The 18,193-nt window shown below is 32.3% G+C and overlaps 2 protein-coding genes across 2 annotated transcripts in view; both read left to right on the forward strand.

The window, feature by feature from the left end:
• The window catches only part of LOC132699912 (uncharacterized), a 38,380-nt gene extending 27,733 nt beyond the window's left edge, over positions 1 to 10,647 (forward strand). Inside the window, exons 5-6 of the mRNA XM_060666932.1 lie at positions 10,025 to 10,151; positions 10,526 to 10,647. Of these exons, the coding sequence (XP_060522915.1) occupies positions 10,025 to 10,114 (90 nt within the window). The 3' untranslated portion in view covers positions 10,115 to 10,151; positions 10,526 to 10,647. The remainder of the gene's footprint in view (positions 1 to 10,024; positions 10,152 to 10,525) is intronic.
• On the forward strand, positions 10,119 to 17,223 carry LOC132699989 (ras-related protein Rab-23). The gene is made up of 4 exons (XM_060667051.1): positions 10,119 to 10,151; positions 10,526 to 10,647; positions 15,778 to 15,940; positions 17,140 to 17,223. The coding sequence occupies exons 1-4, from the start codon at positions 10,119 to 10,121 to the stop codon at positions 17,221 to 17,223; spliced, it is 402 nt and encodes a 133-aa protein (XP_060523034.1).
• Positions 17,224 to 18,193: the final 970 nt, after the last annotated feature.

An 18,193-nucleotide genomic window follows, 5' to 3' on the forward strand; every position in this document is an offset into this window, starting at 1 on the left:
TAGATAAGGGACTTATAATTTCTTGAAGGAAAGGATCTCTTATTAATTAGTACTACAATCTTCCTGTGCGGAACGGACAAACTGTTCTCGACAAAACAAGCGTAAAGTGACATGGATCCAGTAAAACGAGTGTTCGCTACCAACTTGACACCGATTTATAAAAAGAACTAAAATTCCTTGGATTCCTTGATAGATGTTTATGTTAATCGCTTTTCCGCGGTATTCTCTGCAATTATTATCGACGTCCTAGCAATTATGGGCAATATTGTCCGATAATGTTGTCAGATAAATCGAGTGTACGGACTATGGTTATTCCCAAAAAAGAAATATATGGGACCTTATTTGTTTTCTAAGATGAGTTGTTCAGCTAAGGTAGCTATGCGTAGCTGTAAGAGAATGCTTGGAATTTGTATAGAGTGTTTCACGTTGAGTATCTCGTTATTAAAAGTTCTCGAGAACTAAAACGGATAACTTTTCCTTATATAATAATCTACTATATAAATATTTTGCCTAATTCAGCGTTGTTAAATCTACCTGAACCCATTAGCAAATGCAAATTTCAAGTGGAACATGCTAGTAAGAGTATTTGCTATTATATATTATTATCTATATCTTTTAAAATCTTCGCTTCATGTAATTTTCCCCGAGAACTTGCTGGGAATATTTATGAGGCTTCTATCTATTCCGCATAAGGGTGTAATTGCCATTGCATAAAAAATGTACTTCTCTGAAAAAAAAATACGTTAGATTATTAAAATGGTGCATTCTTTATTGTATGGCGTAAAATAAGGCCGGTAAAATGGAAAAATAAATTTTCATATCATAATACCAAAGGAGCATCTTTTTTTTAATTTCTTATTTTTTTATTTTATTTTAATACACTAATAAATCACGCGGCATAAAAAGAAAGTCTGCAAATCGTAGAATAACTTGTATATAATTGTTAAAAGTACTCTTTTGTAATTCATTCCTAGAGAGAGGATCCAATTACCCGATTGCGTGTGCAATTTTCATCATTAAAAGCTGGCTACTTATTTATTTAGCATAAAAAGTTTAGTAAACATTGTATAAATTTTTATATTTGGAATAATTTATTTTTGTAAATATTATCATTTAAATATTTTTCCCTTGCAAATAAAGCTGACGCTTCTTTAATCGACGTTAACCATGGCGAATCAGCAAACAAAAATACCGACTTTGCCATTTACCCCATATTACAACGCTCATAAATTTAAAACAAACCTGTAATCATCGGACGTCAACTTTAAGGGTGGTTAGATAAGTAATGCATTCAAGGCTAAGTAAGATAGAATTATAAAAATGACCGTTTCTAATCTGAAAAAAAAGTTTTGTTAGTTTTCCAATTTAATTGTTTGAAACATCCTTATAAATAATTAGAAATAAGGTACCAAGAATCTGGCTCTAGCGGATTATATGTTGCTGTGTAGAACAATCTAACAGGTATTCTCTGGACTACATTTTGACAAGAAATATTAAATACTTCAAAAACCAATCAGACTATAGAAAATTACTACTGTCTATACTGTCCTACAGAACGATATAATCGAAAGCCCTATGTGATAAAAACGAGAAATAATACAACTGTGATTTATAAGACTTAAGCATCACAAACCTATGTTGTTACAACACATGAGTATGTTATAGAAAAACTTGTTGATTAGGAAATTAAATCGAGAAAGTCGTGTCTTCTCTAAATTACATAGGAAGTGATCGGTTAATTTTTAGAGATACATAATCGACACATTTCACTTTCGTCTGTCACTTGTTATATTTGCAAAATTATTAATGAATCTAATTTACACTTAGTATGCATAAATAGAAATTTAGAGCAGGAAGAGATGACAAAATCATACCCGGGTATCGTTTAACTGAAAAATTTATGTAAAGCAAGTTTGTCAGGAATTTGCATTTGCATCGAGATGCCGTTGACAGTTTATCAGTTAACTGACCCAAAGTCCGTTTTCTCGCGTATCTCGCGATTTTTATATTCTAACTTAATATGTTAAGCGTAAAGTATTGAAGTAGACCAGGTTCCGATTACTCGCACTTGTCACTCACCAATTTAATGACTAAGCACTACCGCTACACTACACTGTTTCTCACTAATCAAATCGTAAATTGGCCAAAACTTATGTTTTTTAGGAATTTCAGAATCATGTAATTTTTTCCATTTTATTTCTAAAACAGCAAAAGAAAAAGTTGTACATTGCAGAGACTGCTTTGAAATTCCAGCCAAATGCATTCAGTCAAATTCATGACTTAATATTATAACTGTGGCACTAACAAACATTTAGCTATTAGATAATGTAGGAGTCTTAAATACCGTAAAATTAATGAGCCCACCGCAATGGCATTTATAGTATTTAAACTTGTATTTTTTCTGAAAATTTAATAGGTTGAATTTTATTTGATTGAATTTTATTGTTTAAATTTTATTGGTTGAAAACAGGCTTTGAACTATCAAAATTTTTTCATGTTAGCTCCAAAAGTGCCTGTGTTATCAGCTTAGCTGAGTAGTAGTAGTAGCAAGGGAAACTTTAATATTGATAGATAGATAGATTAATTTTGAACATACAACGATTTACACTGTTTCCTTAAATACAATGTTTTTTAAGTCTGTTTATAGATATAAGAAAGTGACTAACTGATACGAATTAAGGAAAGACCCGGGCAAGATGTAAGAAGGAAATATGGTCAAAAAGGTCCGTACTTTGCTTAGAATTTAATTATTTGGCGTTTTGTTAGCAAAGATACTAAACAATATTTATTTATTTATGTATGTATTTATGTTTAAATCTAAAATAAAATTACAAATTATTTTTATTACTTACTTAAATTCCATTAAAACTTGCCTTTTATCAATTTTTTTAAATCTAAAACCCATGTGTTGAATACACTTCCATAAGGTAGCTCTGCCACATTTAACACCGGTTTCATCTTTTACAAGCCTCCTAATTAAAATATCTAATGTAGGCACGCTTTGTTCCTCGTATAACTGGTAAATTTTACGCCGTATTATATCTTGATCAGTTTCATCTACACTCGAGAAAATGTCAGCATCGCTTCTTTTTTTCCTTACTGATTATTCACAATTTTCCATACAGTTGATGTTGGAATTTTCGTCAATGTGGCCGTTTCTTCTAAAGATCCTTGCTTGCTGGCACCACGTTCAATAAGAGTCAAATAAACATTGTTTATAACTTCCTTAGTCTCAATAGAATAGTGTTTTCTACATTTGGGCGGGAGCATCTCCTGAGATATACTAGACTCGCACATATTTTGCATAATTCGCACACGATTCAACACACACTGTATTACACACGAAATAAGAATGATTACTAACAAATTTAAACTAAGTAGTATACCACACCAAAGAAAATTAAACACAGGTAGGTATAAAATTATTTTCTATTACAGACCACAATTTTACGTGAATTTAAATTCCGAAACTTTAGGTAATAATCTTGTTGCATTGTATGCTAATGACCACCCTTTGATAATCCCATTCAAAAGCAATTGGTCACTTTCTTATATCTATGAACAGACTATACCTACAACATTAAAAATTAACTTATCCTAAGTAAATGACACATAAAATAATGATGGTGACTAAAGTGGCGAATCAAATTGCCTGTGTCCGTTGTGTTGTCATGTTTACGTCACCACCTATTAAGTTACGGTTTTTGTACAGATGGGTAGAATTTGGTAGAAATAAAACCTATTTATAGAAAAAATGATACTTAACGATAAAGATGATCTGTAGGATATCTAAAAGGTTTCCGCATGAAAAATGTTATTGCTCTTTTATGTAACAACTCAAGAGGGTTACTTGTATTCTCATAACTACTTCCCCAAATGAGAATGCCTTTCCTAAGTTTATTGAGCTATCTGTTGATACTCCCAGGCACTTTATCGCATCAAGAAACATAGTTCTAACCTTACCGTGGCAGTTATTTTCAGAGTTGCATTCCTTGTCGTGTAATTTCATACTATCAAAACTGGGTTTAGTTTTTACGTCTATGAACAAAGGAATATACTCTGATGATTCGAGCCAGTTTCGTGATTTTATTAGAACTTCGTTTGTTCGTCGCTTGCGAAACTTATTCTGAAAATATCGAACCATTATTTTTGAAAATATAATATAAATATTTAATATTTTGATAATGTGACCTTTGTAGAACAAAAGCAAAAAAGAAAAAATATGTTTTTTTACATATTTGATGAATTGAAATTTTTAGGAACTAATTTTAAGCAATCTAAGATTTAAGTGCTATTTTTTTATCCAATATATGGTAGATAAATAAGCATGTCGCTCCTTGGATGTACTTAAGAAGATTCTGAACTTCAGCAACTTTGTTTCCATGCGATGCAACAGCCTGCTTTCATGCGTTATGCCTTGTATATTTATTTAAATTGAGCAAGTAGTGCCACGGATTTTCTGTTTACACAGCGGGTAACATAAACTTTACTGTTTGTGCATTAAAACAATAGAAACGGGAACGCAATTAGTTTTATCCGCACCTAGTCCATTGTTCTACAGTTACCACTAAATTGATTTATAAAACCCGAAGTCAAGTCGGTCAATTACTTCTGATATAACAACTTATATCTACATATAACTCAGATTAGATCATTATTTTTTTATTGTATTGTGATATTTTAAAGACAAAACTTTTAATTCTGGGTTACAAAATAGCTCTTAGATAATATGGCCTAAAGACGGTAAAAATTGATGCGCCTCAGGCGGTAATGATATTTCTGTCTAAACAGCGATCTCCATATAACTGGACTCGTTTTCTCAGAATATTTAACGAGATCTGAACATCTAATGAGAAACGCTGCCGTCAAAAAGCTATAGCTAAATTACAACCTATTCAAAACTAGATTTCAAATGACCGCATGGCCCACATATTCCATTCTGGAGTTGATTAAAGTGAGCATACAAATTATACCAATTTATTATATTGATTGTATACTGAGCAACGGCGGATTACCAAAAACATTTAGGTTGAAACACTTTTTCTTATCTACTAAGGTACTCAGTTCGTATTATTTCTATTTGATAGACCGTTATTTCAAAAATCCATGGAAATACCTGGAGTACTCCCCGCTTTTGAAGGCGACTTCTGATCATTTAGGTATCGGCGAAATCTATGAAACACAAATAATTATTAGAACGTTTGTAATTTTTAGGAAGCGGTAAAAAAAATATAAAATTGATTGAAAATTGATATACAGTGAACTCCGGTTATAAAGTACCCTCTAGGGACCAGAATATGAGTACTATAAGCGGAAGTACGCTATAAAAAAAACACAAAAAAAAATGTAAGTACATACATATTTCCATTTTATATAAAAATAGAAAACTAATAAACACTAATATAGGTCGATTTTTGCTGAGTCGCCAGCCAATCATCCTGTCGGCTTCTTCAGAGCGTGACTGAAACTGGCTCGTATTTTACTCTGTAAAGTCTGTTCATAGATATAAGAAAGTGACTAATTGATACGAAATAAGGAAAGACCCGGGCAAGCTGTAAGAATGAAATATGGCCGAAAGGGTCCGTACTTTGCTTAGAATTTAATTCTTTGGGGTTTTGTTAGGAAAGATACTAAACAATATTTATTTATTTATTTATGTATTTATGTTTAAATCTCAAATAAAATTACAGATTATTTTTATTACCTACTTAAATTACTTAAAATTATTCACATTTATACATTTATTTATACATTATTATGTGTTCTATATTATTCGCAATGTGGATACACGATGGTTCTGCTTTTTCTATATGTTTAACAGAATTTGCCCAACTTTGTGGAGGGATATTAAAAAGTTCGGTTTCTATAAGTTTGAGGACATAGGAGTTAACACGGGGAAAAACGTTGTTACGAGATTTCAGTTGATGCCAAACATGTTCAATGGGATTTAATATACAGTGGTAAGGTGGAAGCCTTAAAACTGTATGCCCTAGATTTTTTGCATAATTATCACAGACGTATTCCTTTTGTAGGTTCAATCTTTGTAGAACCTCAATTAGTTGCTTTTTGGTATAATCTTCGTGAAAATAAATGTCGTTATTATACATGTAGTTTTGGATTGTTGCTTTTGTGTCACATGAGGAAGGGGTTTTAGTCAACTGTCTACTGTCATAACTTGCATTGTCCATTACAATGACGCGATTAGGAGGAAAGTTTGGAACTAGTTTGTTTTTAAACCAACTTTCAAATAAATCAGCGGTGGTGTAATCCAGAGAAGAATCTTTAATATTTTTCGCAAACAGAGAAAGTGCATTTGGAATCCAACCATCTTTAGAGCCAGCATGCAAAATAGTTATTCTTTTACCTCTTTTTGATGGCGCGTTTGTTTTACACTTATCACTTGAGTCAACCCAACCCTTTTCCAGTCGCCATTTCTAAATTATAAAAGATTCCATTAAAACTTGCCATTTGTCAATTTTTTTAAAATACACTCCCATAAGGTAGTTCTGCCACATTTAACACCGGTTTCATCTTTTTCGAGTCTCCTAATTAAGATATCTAATGTAGGCACGCTTTGTTCCTCGTATAACTGGTAAATTGTACGCTGAAATGGGATTATTCACAATTTTCCATACAGTTGATGTTGGAATTTTCGTCAATGTGGCCGTTTCTTCTAAAGATGCTTGCTTGCTGGCACCACGTTCAAATAAACATTGTTTATAACGTCCTTAGTCTCAATAGAATAGTGTTTTATACATTTGTACGGGAGCATCCCTGAGATACACTAGACTCGCATATATTTTGCATAATTCGCACACGATTCAACACACGCTGTATTACAGACGAAATGATCACTAATTAACTTAAACTAAATAGTATACCAAACCAAAGAATATAAAACACAGGTTGGTATAACATTATTTCTATTTCTATAAGATCAGCGTCACAATTTTACCTGAATTTAAATTCCGAAGCTTTAGGTAATAATCTTGTTGCATTGTATGTTAATGACCACCCTTGGATAATCCCATTCAAAAGCAATTGGTCACTTTCTTATATCTATGAACATACCATACCTGCTTATTTATTGTTTGAGGGGGTGCTAATGAAGGGCATACACACCGTCCCGGATGGCTGATTCCCATATTGGTGACAAGTAGAGACCTGAGTCGCGGTTAAGATTGTTAGGTGGTTTATAGATTTCTATAGACTGTTGGATTTTTCGCTGGTAGTAGAACGGATTACATGCAGGAATTTTAGTTTTATTGAATAACAGCTGATGAGTTTATTTGTCCTAGTTGTAAATCTCTTTCGTGTTCTTTGAGCCTAATTGATATTTTTCGTCCGGTCTCTCCAATGTATTGTCGCATATGCATGGAATGCTGTAAACTTCTGGCATCTAAAATGGGATTTTGTCTTTGACAGACCGAAGATGAGAGATTTTTGGACCAGTGGTAAATCTGGTTTTGACGTTATACTTCTTTAGAACTTTTGATATGTGGTCAGTGATGTTTTGAATGTAAGGAAGGACGACAGTGGCAAGTTTAGGATTGCTTTCGGCCTCATTGCTATCGGAAAGTTGTGGTGAAGTGTATTTTTTGATGGAACGCTTAATATCTTTAATGTGGAATTTATTAGAGAGAAGAGCAGAGGCAAGGTGTTTTAATTCTGTTTTCAGCGACTTGGGCTGAGATAGTTTTACGGCTCTGTAAATAAGAGAGTTGATAACCGATAATTTTTGGGCCGGATGGTGATGTGACCATGCATTAAGGTCGTATCGGTCTGTATGCGTAAGTTTTCTGTAAACACAATGACCCAATGTTAGGTCTGATGTTCTATTGATAGGAATATCTAAGAATAGAAGGTTATTATTAGCTTCCAACTCAATGGTAAAACGTATGTTAGGGTGTATCGAGTTTAAATGTCTAAGAAAATCTACTAGGGTTTCTTGACCATGAGGCCAAATAACAAAAGTATCATCGACGTAGCGGCTTCCACTACCTGTCACCAATTAGGGAATCAGTCATCCGAGACAAGAGAACTCAAAAAATAAAGTGGAAACTGTCGGTCGGACACCACGTTTCACAGAAAACCTCGCAAAGGATTACTGAAAAATCCCCGATTATTTCGGGGAACCATCGCTCAATAATCCGGTTTTAGCATACTTCATAACCAGAACCATAGTGAAAATATTGTACTTTATAACCGTAGTAGAAATTATATAAGTAACGTAATATCCGATAAAAAAAATCAAGAGTATTTTGGCCGGACCAGTAAAATACGCACGTAATACCCGGAAGTACGTTATATCCCATGTACGTTATGAACGGAGTTTACTGTAATTGGTCTAATTAAAGTATGTTGCTTTTCCTTTATCATTGCGATTCTGTGCAGATTAAATTCAAGTTGCGTCAATGCTTTATTTTGGGCAGCAAGTTATCGCCCGCGCCACGAAGATTTGTTGCTTTGTTTTCGCATTCTAAAACCAATATAAAACACGGAAAATTCGTATCTAGAGATCAGTGAAAGGAGTTTTAATAACTCCTCTTCTTAACACAAAAAGACGTTCGACCTTGTGAGTTAGCGGCCGCTGACCCGCTATGATGCAAACCATCGGGAATGAATACACGCCAGAAAGATTCGATTCAGTGATTTTATTGCTTAGAATATTAAATAATTACCAGTTAAGAATTACCCAGACGCCAGACACTTTTACTCGTGCGGCAATATTAATAGCACAAAGAATACAAAAGTAACACGCACTTTGGTTAATTTGTTTCGGTGTTTTTGTAGATTTTACTTGCTCATTTATGGGACTATATTATGGAATGAATAATCAAAGAGACGTATTTGAAGCACTATTAAACTTTTTTAGACATAAAGTGTGATATTAATTTTTTTTGTGAAATCTTCATTGACAATATTTTTTAGCGTTTTATACCGATTCGAAGTTAGCACTTAGGAAAAACTATAACAGATGATTCTTGAATATTAATATTAATATTTATTTGTAAGGAATGTATTTTGTTTTTTTTTTGATGATACAATACCTGTTTGAACTGCCTGCCTTTTGAATTTTGTCAGTTCTATCTAACTTATTCTGAAAAGAGTCCTCAATGCAGCCTTGAATGAATGAATTGCGACGAAAACAGTTTCCCTATGACTATTCTTCGGGGTTACGCAATTATAAAAATAGTTTTAGATTTACTTACTGTATGGACGGCCAGGGTTCGTTGATTACATTTTCCAATGTTGTAACGAATAAAAAAGTGTCGGATATATACTTTGTATATTATTTTTCTCCATTATTTATGAGTGTTGAACAAAAGCATAGTTTATTTGTCTGTTTTGTCATCAACTAGCACTTTCTTCCCGTTGACAACTAATCAAAACTTTGGTAATAAGAATGTGCCCATCTGCTGCTTCTGTTAAGAATTTATCGATATCCATTTAATTCATTACTCTCGATTTCTTCGCTTTATCTTCTTCTTTATCTTGTCTTCATGAACATTGTTAATTTAAAATATTTGCTTTAGTCAATATTTTTCGTGGTAAGTAGCATTCGGCACTGCATATGATTGTCTGACAAATTTGTCAATAAAAAAGTCTTCATAAAGTTTAAGTAATAAGTGGCTGAAACTTTCATTTAACCAATTGAAAGGCGACTTAGACTAAAAATTTCGTTCTAAATCACAAAACGAGCCGAGGCACTCATATTATGTCAGAAAATGTCGCTTTCAGGACGGTTAAAAATAAAATGTTCCTTCTCCACTGCATTGCGGTAAGAATAACAGGATTGCAGAGTTACTCTGCATTATGAAAAGAACGGAAAATGGAAATGCTTGAGGTACTTCCAGTAACACATAATTAATGCAGCAAATTTACATATATTGCGTATATCAATTGACATATTGAACATATTTCACTGTTTTGTTGAAATCCTGCATTTCAATTATACATGCATTTAAATACACTGTAAACTTTGAATTAATTAATTATTCATTTAATGATATATCTGTTTCAGGCGCCTGATGGTCAATACATGGGCACTGCCCGTGGCCGGGCGATGAGTTCGGGTGCCCTTTTTGGGGGCTACGCGGGCCCTCGTTTTTAAAATCATGCGGGAAGAGGAACTAGAAGTGGCTCTTAAGGTGAAGAGAGTTTGGCATTTTTAGAAAAGTCGTTATTCCTGGCTAACAAAAATGAAACAAAATTTAATAAAAAGTATTATAGATTTATATCCTAATTAAGCAAAAAAAAATTCTTAATATACAAAGTTTTAATTAATTATTTTACATTAATTTTCAATCACCCCTCGGATGATAATGAAGAACCTAACCAACGACAAAATTTTTTTCGTTTTTTATAAATTATTGTTTTAAAATTGAAATCGCTATTTTGCTTTCCTGTTTTTAGAAATTTGTATAAAATTTTCAAACAGGAAACTTAAGTAGGAAAGCTATATACAGGAATTACAATACGTATACTCACTTACTTAATTAGCTTTTTTTCGTGATTTTCATAGGTGGTCATCGTGGGCAATGGTGGAGTTGGCAAATCTAGTATGATCCAAAGATATTGCAAAGGAACCTTTACCAAGGATTACAAGAAAACCATTGGCGTCGACTTCCTTGAACGCCAAATAGAGTAAGCCTGTTTATGCGTGTAAAAAAAACGCTAAAATTTGGTAAACTCCAAGAACTATAGGGGAGTTTTTTATTGGGACTGAGATTTACTGTTTTATGCTAAATTATGTTGCTTTTTCGATTGTTTCAATAGAATTTGGCCGAGTTTTTTTTTGAGTTTATTAAATTAATTTGTTCCTTTCACTTATGCAATTATTAAATACTTAATAATTCTTAGTGATTTGCAAGTAAGCGGTTTGGTTTAAAAGCTCTACAATTGTTGGGAAAAAAGTAGTGCATGTTATAGAGAATTACTTGTTTCTTGGCCGAAGAAATATCTCTCCGTACATAATACCTCATAATAAGTAGCGTAAAACTCACCAGAGTGTAAATTAATCTGATCTCTTATTCGGTTAAAAAGTTGTGGTGGCGATATTGATAACGTTAAAGTTACTGTCTTCATTGGGTTTCTATTACCGTAACTAAATCTTGTGCGTCATTGTCGGTTGTTAAATTCAGAAAATTCTGTTGTTTCTTGGAAACGGCAGTTATTTCTTCTTTATTCTTAATTTTCCAGTTACCTAACAAACATAAATTAATGCGCTTAAAATATTATAGGTGAATTATTTTTACAGCAAAAGTATTAATAATATTATAAATGCGTAATTCATTTAAGTGGTCACAATCATCACCGGTTATAAGCGGCCAGGTATGTCTTCTAAGAGAGATTGCGAACTAAAACTAATAAGCACAGAGGCAATAACCCACGACGTCACAATTTGCGCATTCTAAATTAAGATCTTTAAATACTGATGTCAAATGGCGAATTATTTCCTGGTACGATCGTGCCAAGTTTTGGCAATTTTTCTTTTTGAATGAGAACGAGTTCGTAATCCTGCACGCTTAATAAATGGTCCAACCGTTCTCATTAAACTTAAAATAGGTTTAACCAGCAAATTTTCTTTATTTTGTAGTACCTATTTGTTTTCCAAATAAGCAATAGATTATTTTCAGAAATTTCATTATGGTCAAGTAATCATTACATATTAAATTAAAATGACGTAATGCAGAGGACCTTTGCTATTCATTAAAGTGACAAAAAAGGAAATTTTTATTTGACGGTTAGGTCAATTAAATTTCAATTCGACGTAATTAATTTTATATTCGTTACGGTAGGACAGGTTTTTGTGACAGTTTTTTATTTTCCCCGCTGATTGATTAACCCGGCTGGTCATACCATATAGCAATTCGAAGATATAGTGGCCCTGTCTATGCTGCTAATACAGGAACTTATGAAGCAACAATGGAAAAAAAATTGAAAGGCTGCTGACTGATTGTCAATAAGTTTGGATGCGGCAATTTTACGGCACTATTTTCGTGCGTTAAATATTCTAGAAAAACGAGTTAAGTGTGTGAAAATAGTTGTTTTCAAAGAAAATGGCGCAAAGTGTAGATTAGTGGATGAAATGTAGAGGCATGCGCGGAAAATAATTACCTACTCTAAGAAAATATCAATGCCATCTGCGGCGCATCAATTCACAAATCATATTTGTTTAATTTTTACTTAGATCAAAAGTTTTAGATTCAATCCAAAACAAAATTTCTCATTCATATTTTTACTAAATTTTAAATTGGGCATATCCAATTCTGATCAGCGAAACTCAAAAAAAGATATTGGATATTTAATTCGAGTCTATCACAAACTCAAATGGACCAACTTATCAATATATTACAATAAGTTAACATTTTTTTAGCTGGCTACTTTCTTTATATCAAATAAAGAAAATTCTAGTTTCATATTATAAGTTCTTGAATTTCTAAATTTTAAATCCTTTTTAACATAGAACATAATTACTGTTATCTACACCTTGGAGAGCGAATTCTTTAAAGTGGAGATAAATTTCGTTATATTATAAAAACAAAGCTATACTCAGCAACACAAATTCTCATAGGAAAATTCCCTATTCATAGCAACCAAAAAATCATAACGCCTACACCTACGCATTGTCAGAAATTGAGAGTGAGCCTCGAAAAATACAAAAAAAAATTGTTAAATTATATTCAACATTAGTACTTAAATTAAGAATATCACATCCCTAATTTAAAAAAATGATGAGTGCTATGTAGTTCAGCAAACCATCTGGATACGCGTTAGGTTAATTTCGCAGAAGACGTTTGCGTCTTTCAAACTTTTCGGTGAAGCAAGTTGTTACGGTGAAATATGCAAATATTTTTGAAAAAGCTGGAGAAACTGCTGAGTGGCTAAGGAATTTCGGGATCTACAATCGAAATTTTTATCGGTAAGTAATATATCTATAGTATACAGTAAACCGTTTACAGTTTTTTTTTGTATTTCATAACACGTAAGTAAATTTATATTATTATTACAACAGCTCGAAAATCACTTGATACCTATCTATTCAAGTCGACACTATTGCTAACTTCTTCAGGTATTATTGAAGTTCGGTTAATTGGTCAAGTTGTAGCATTCTTGTATCAAGTTGTAGCATGATTGTATCGAAAAAACAATAATTGAACATCGCTTTTCCGATTTATTAAAAGAAAGCCTTTTACTAATTTGTTTTACTTGTTTTTTTTTTTGTTAAATTTCATGGCGAACTAGAGAAAAGTAGAATAGGGTCATAACTCTTTCACTTTGGTATTTATATTGGTAAATAAATACACTTCGGTAATGAAGAAGTTAGAAAAAAAGTGTCGACACGCTATATTAGGAATGCTGTCTAGTTTACTCATTTTGATTATGCCTTCAAATATAGCATGCGTATCTGGGCTCGTAAATTTTCCGCTCAAACTGTAGATATGGCATACAATGACTAAAATACTATCTCTTTCTAGCTAACAAAATGGAAATTGAGCATATATCGAAGTTATATGCCGACAAAATGTTAATGAAAGCACTCATACCAGCAATTGGGTAAAGGATATACTTTGAAAACAACTTTTTCAGTGGCTGAAAGATCAATATAATCTTGAACTGATTTCAGTTGCTATCTCCTCAGTAGATATTTAACGATCGTTGGCGGGTCAAGCAAGTTTTTAATATTTAATATCACATATTCCAAAAAATGGAATGCATCTGGTACCAAGTCTTTCGTTGCTGATCATATTTGACAGCAATAACAAACATTATCAAATTTCGATTGTTTTTCTCAAGACATGTGAGAGACAAAGCTCTTAAAATTTAAAATAAAAATAGAATTTTAATAATATTACCTTCGGAACAAAATATGTTTAACCAAATGTATCATGCAGGGTGAGATAAAATAAGGGTGGTTTACAGATTACTTTTCATACCTCACTATTGATTTCAGAATGAAGCAACGTGTTTCTACTGATACTACTACTACTGATGTCTGGAAAATTAGTGGATATGATGAACATTTTAAAGGATACCGGCTGAAGACTAGACAGTCATTTAAGTTTCCCTATTTTAAAAATCACCGGGTGACAAAAGTACGCTATATAACCAATAAATATTTTGATTATTCAAAGAAACTTTACTATACTTTTTATAAAACTTCCTCAACGAATATTTATGTTTATTTTTTAGTTTATTTATTTATTTTATGTTTATCTTTCGTTTTATGTTTATAAATACGTATGAAATAAAATATGTTTGTTGTGAATGTCTACTTTTTTAACCCCTCTAAATTCCTTTAACAGAACTCACGGTACTTTCGCATTGAGAAATCCGACCCCTTAATTAAAGAGATTCTTTATTAATAAAGAACAACTTCTGCATATTAGAATAACGTCTCTTGAAATAAGCCACACGTGCTTTCAATAAAGTGGATGTATTAATATTAAAGAGAAAATGACATTATTGATTCAAAATTTTAATGGTTTCATATGAAAACTTGAGTCAACTGTCAATTCTAGAAAGTAAAAGTCTGTATCTGGTTTTTAGAATTGGCTTGACTCTAAAATAATATATGATATTTTAGTCTTAGATTTTCAGTTTTTGTAAGAAGAGACGAAATACTTGGTATAAGTAATAGACTGCGAACTCCAGAATTGATTTTAAGAAACCGATTTGTTAAATGTATATTAATATTAATATTTAAGAAAAAATCTGTATTTTATATTAAAAATACGTTATTTTCGGTAGATACAAATAGATTATTTACTTAAAATAAAGCATTTACCTTTATCTCGCTTATCTCACAATTGTTGATTGTTTTTAAAGGAACAATTATTGTAAAGATATACAGTTAACCTAACATCAGTACAAGCGAATCAAAAACGAATGAGCAATCAGTCGCTTTTACTTAACCATTTTAATTCGCCATTTAATTCAATTGGGATCGTTCAGACAATTTTGTCCTTGATTTCTAAAACTTACTCTTATTTTGGAATCCCATTTGTGTACCGTAGCTCTGAATGAGTTTGTGTAGGTAGCGTTTATTAAACAATTGTGTGAAGTTTATAAACGTGTTGCATTTTTTACACTCATTTCATTTCTTTCATTGAGTTACGTGATGAATGCATAACCTTTAGAACTGACAAAAGTCAAAATACTATCAGTGTTTTTCAATATGTACCTACCGAAAACATCCCATGTTAGGTTTTGATTAAAAATAAGTTTGCTAGATTTTAAATGCTTTTTAAGTTTCTCACTCTCATCATGAAACCTAATTTTATAGGCTAAAAATATGAAATATTAATAATTTCGTCCATATCAGTTATAATATTATGCACAAAATCTGCAATTATGGTGTAGTGTTCAACTAAGTGCACTTAAAGTAGTTACCGAACATCCACCAACTTTCATTAATAATATATTGTATTTATTGGAAATATGTTTTTTAAATTATTTACACACTTAATGCATTCTTCGTGTGGATATTGGTATCGCTGTAGATTTAAATTACTTCAGAGTTTAAATGAACACAAGTTTTATATGAAGTAGTAGTTCCTAAGCATTACGAATTGATAAACTTAGAAGTTCCCTAAAGCTGGCTCTCACTTATTTCATTTATATCATGTATGTCACGCAGTATGCTATTAAATTTTATCGTCATACGCTCTTGACGGTTATCCAGGATTCAAGAAATTGGAAATGAATACTTGATATATAGATAAAAGTAGCAATAAAAAAAAATCGGATGAATTTAGAATTATTGCTCCTCAGAGTCGACGGCGAAGAAGTACGCTTGATGTTATGGGACACCGCGGGCCAAGAGGAGTTCGATGCCATTACGAAAGCGTATTATCGGGGCGCGCAAGCGTGCGTACTAGCGTTTTCGACAACGGACAGGGATTCGTTTGAGGCAGCTCATTCGTGGAAACTTAAAGTGAGTATTCTTCTAAAGTGGATCGTTCGCAAAGTTCGCAAACATACGAAACATTGACGTTAACGTGGGTTGTTAGAAGAATGTCATTTAGACAATGTTCTGTTTTATATATTATTCTTAGAGTTATAACAAACAAATTAATGACGACGTTGGTCGGAAAGGAATTTCCCTAATGATATAATGGAATACATTGTCTAGTGACAGCGAGGCTGTTTAAGTTTCATACAATGTTGAAAGTCGACTAAGAAGAGATTATTTCGGGCCTTGACTAAGAAACTGCATGTACCAAAAACTATCAGAATTGAAGAATCGGTCCGGATTTAGTATTTAGTTTTGGTAGTTATTTTTGCGGTGGATAGTGTTATAACATAGGGTAATTTCATTGTCTAGAACTAGAAAACAATGCTTAACCACATCAGTAGAGTGTCGTAAATATTCAACAAGCCGATTTTCCATATATCTCCTCTAAGTTGTCTGATTTGTAGGATATGATATCGAAGGTGATTATCAAGTCCTTTTCTCAGATTTACTAACTAGGTGTTGCCAATTTTTACGTCACATGGTCGTTTAAAAAGCGTTCAATGAATCCGCATTTATTCCTCGAACAATAATGGAAAAACCAAGTTGCTGTCTCTAGTAAAGATAATGGCACTCCATTAGTCGTCATTTAGATAATGCTCCGGTTAGCAATGTTGTATTGTAATCGTATCTTATTCCTAAAGCAAGAACATTAATATGTCGAAATCATTGTTCCAGAGCGCGAACACATGTTCGATAGAACAACGAACGCATTTAAATCTTTATTCGTATAATAAATTAGGGATAAAACGCGGTATGTATTCCACGGTGGTCCTGACACGAGATAGTTCTAGGCATTCAAAAACGCTTAACAGCTCACTATCAGAAAGGCTGTTATTCTGTGGACAAATATTCAGTTTTTGAAATGTAATAAAACGAATTTTCCCAGACCGTTAATTTCGAAACACAACAAATCTCTAATGGATTAGATATTTCTCTAAGATTTTTATACTGAAGCTGACGCTACAAAGAGAGAGAGAGAGAGAGAGAGAGAGAGAGAGAGAGAGAGAGAGAGAGAGAGAGAGAGAGAGAAAAAAGTATGTATGTATGTGGTGATTAAGAAAGCAACAAAAAGATATATTTTCCAAATGCCTCTTTTAATGCTTTGTTTTTTTTAACAGGTTGAAAACGAATGCGGTGAAATCCCCACAGTTATAGTTCAAAACAAAATTGATCTTTCCGACCAAAGTGTCGTAAATCCGTAAGTATAGTCAATTTTTGAACTATTGAACCTAACAATATAGCGATTATATAAGATAGCGGCCATACTACGGTAAAAAATTGATGCGCCTGAGACGGCAATGATTTCTCATTCACTTAACTCAATTTTGTCCGAAGATTTATTGATTTAATGAGATTATATATATATATATATATATATATATATATATATATATATATATATATATATATATATATATATATATATATATATATATATATATATATATATATATATATATATATATATATATATATATATATATATATATATATATATATATATACGCATTGATTCACTGATGGAAAAATATGTTAAAAAACATTCCGGGATCATCCGTTCGCTTGTTGAACTCCAACTGGAATCCTGCAGACGTGTCGCCAAAATCTCACTTGGCATCTTCAATGCTCGCGCTCCGAAAACACTTCGAACACTGGGAAGTTATCGGAGTGTTTTCGGAAGCATCTTCTCAAAAAAAAATTCACAAGTTCCTGTATTACCAGTGCCTTTATATCTCTTCTAAGTATATGAACCCAACACCTACATTAATTTATAGCGAAGAAGCAGATCTCTTAGCCCGCGCCCTTGGTTGCCGATTAATTCGCACTTCAGTTAAAGAAGACGTGAACGTTTCTACCGTTTTCCGTCATCTGGCACAGCAGTGTTTAGCTGAGCTACGCGACCCTAGAGAAGAAAACGGATCTGGAGATTACTTTGCAATTCATCATCCCACGATGAACCATCCAAATTCGCTCACTATTAGTAAGTGTGTAGGAAACAACGGTAATAAACATAAAATAAGGACACTATTGAAAATATTGGATAAAGCTTGAACATTTTTTTTACAGTATATATATATATATATATATATATATATATATATATATATATATATATATATATATATATATATATATATATATATATATATATATATATATATATAGTATAGT

This window comes from Cylas formicarius, unplaced genomic scaffold (assembly GCF_029955315.1).
Source record: "Cylas formicarius isolate icCylForm1 unplaced genomic scaffold, icCylForm1.1 PGA_scaffold_10__41_contigs__length_53128322, whole genome shotgun sequence".
NCBI lineage: Eukaryota > Metazoa > Arthropoda > Insecta > Coleoptera > Brentidae > Cylas > Cylas formicarius.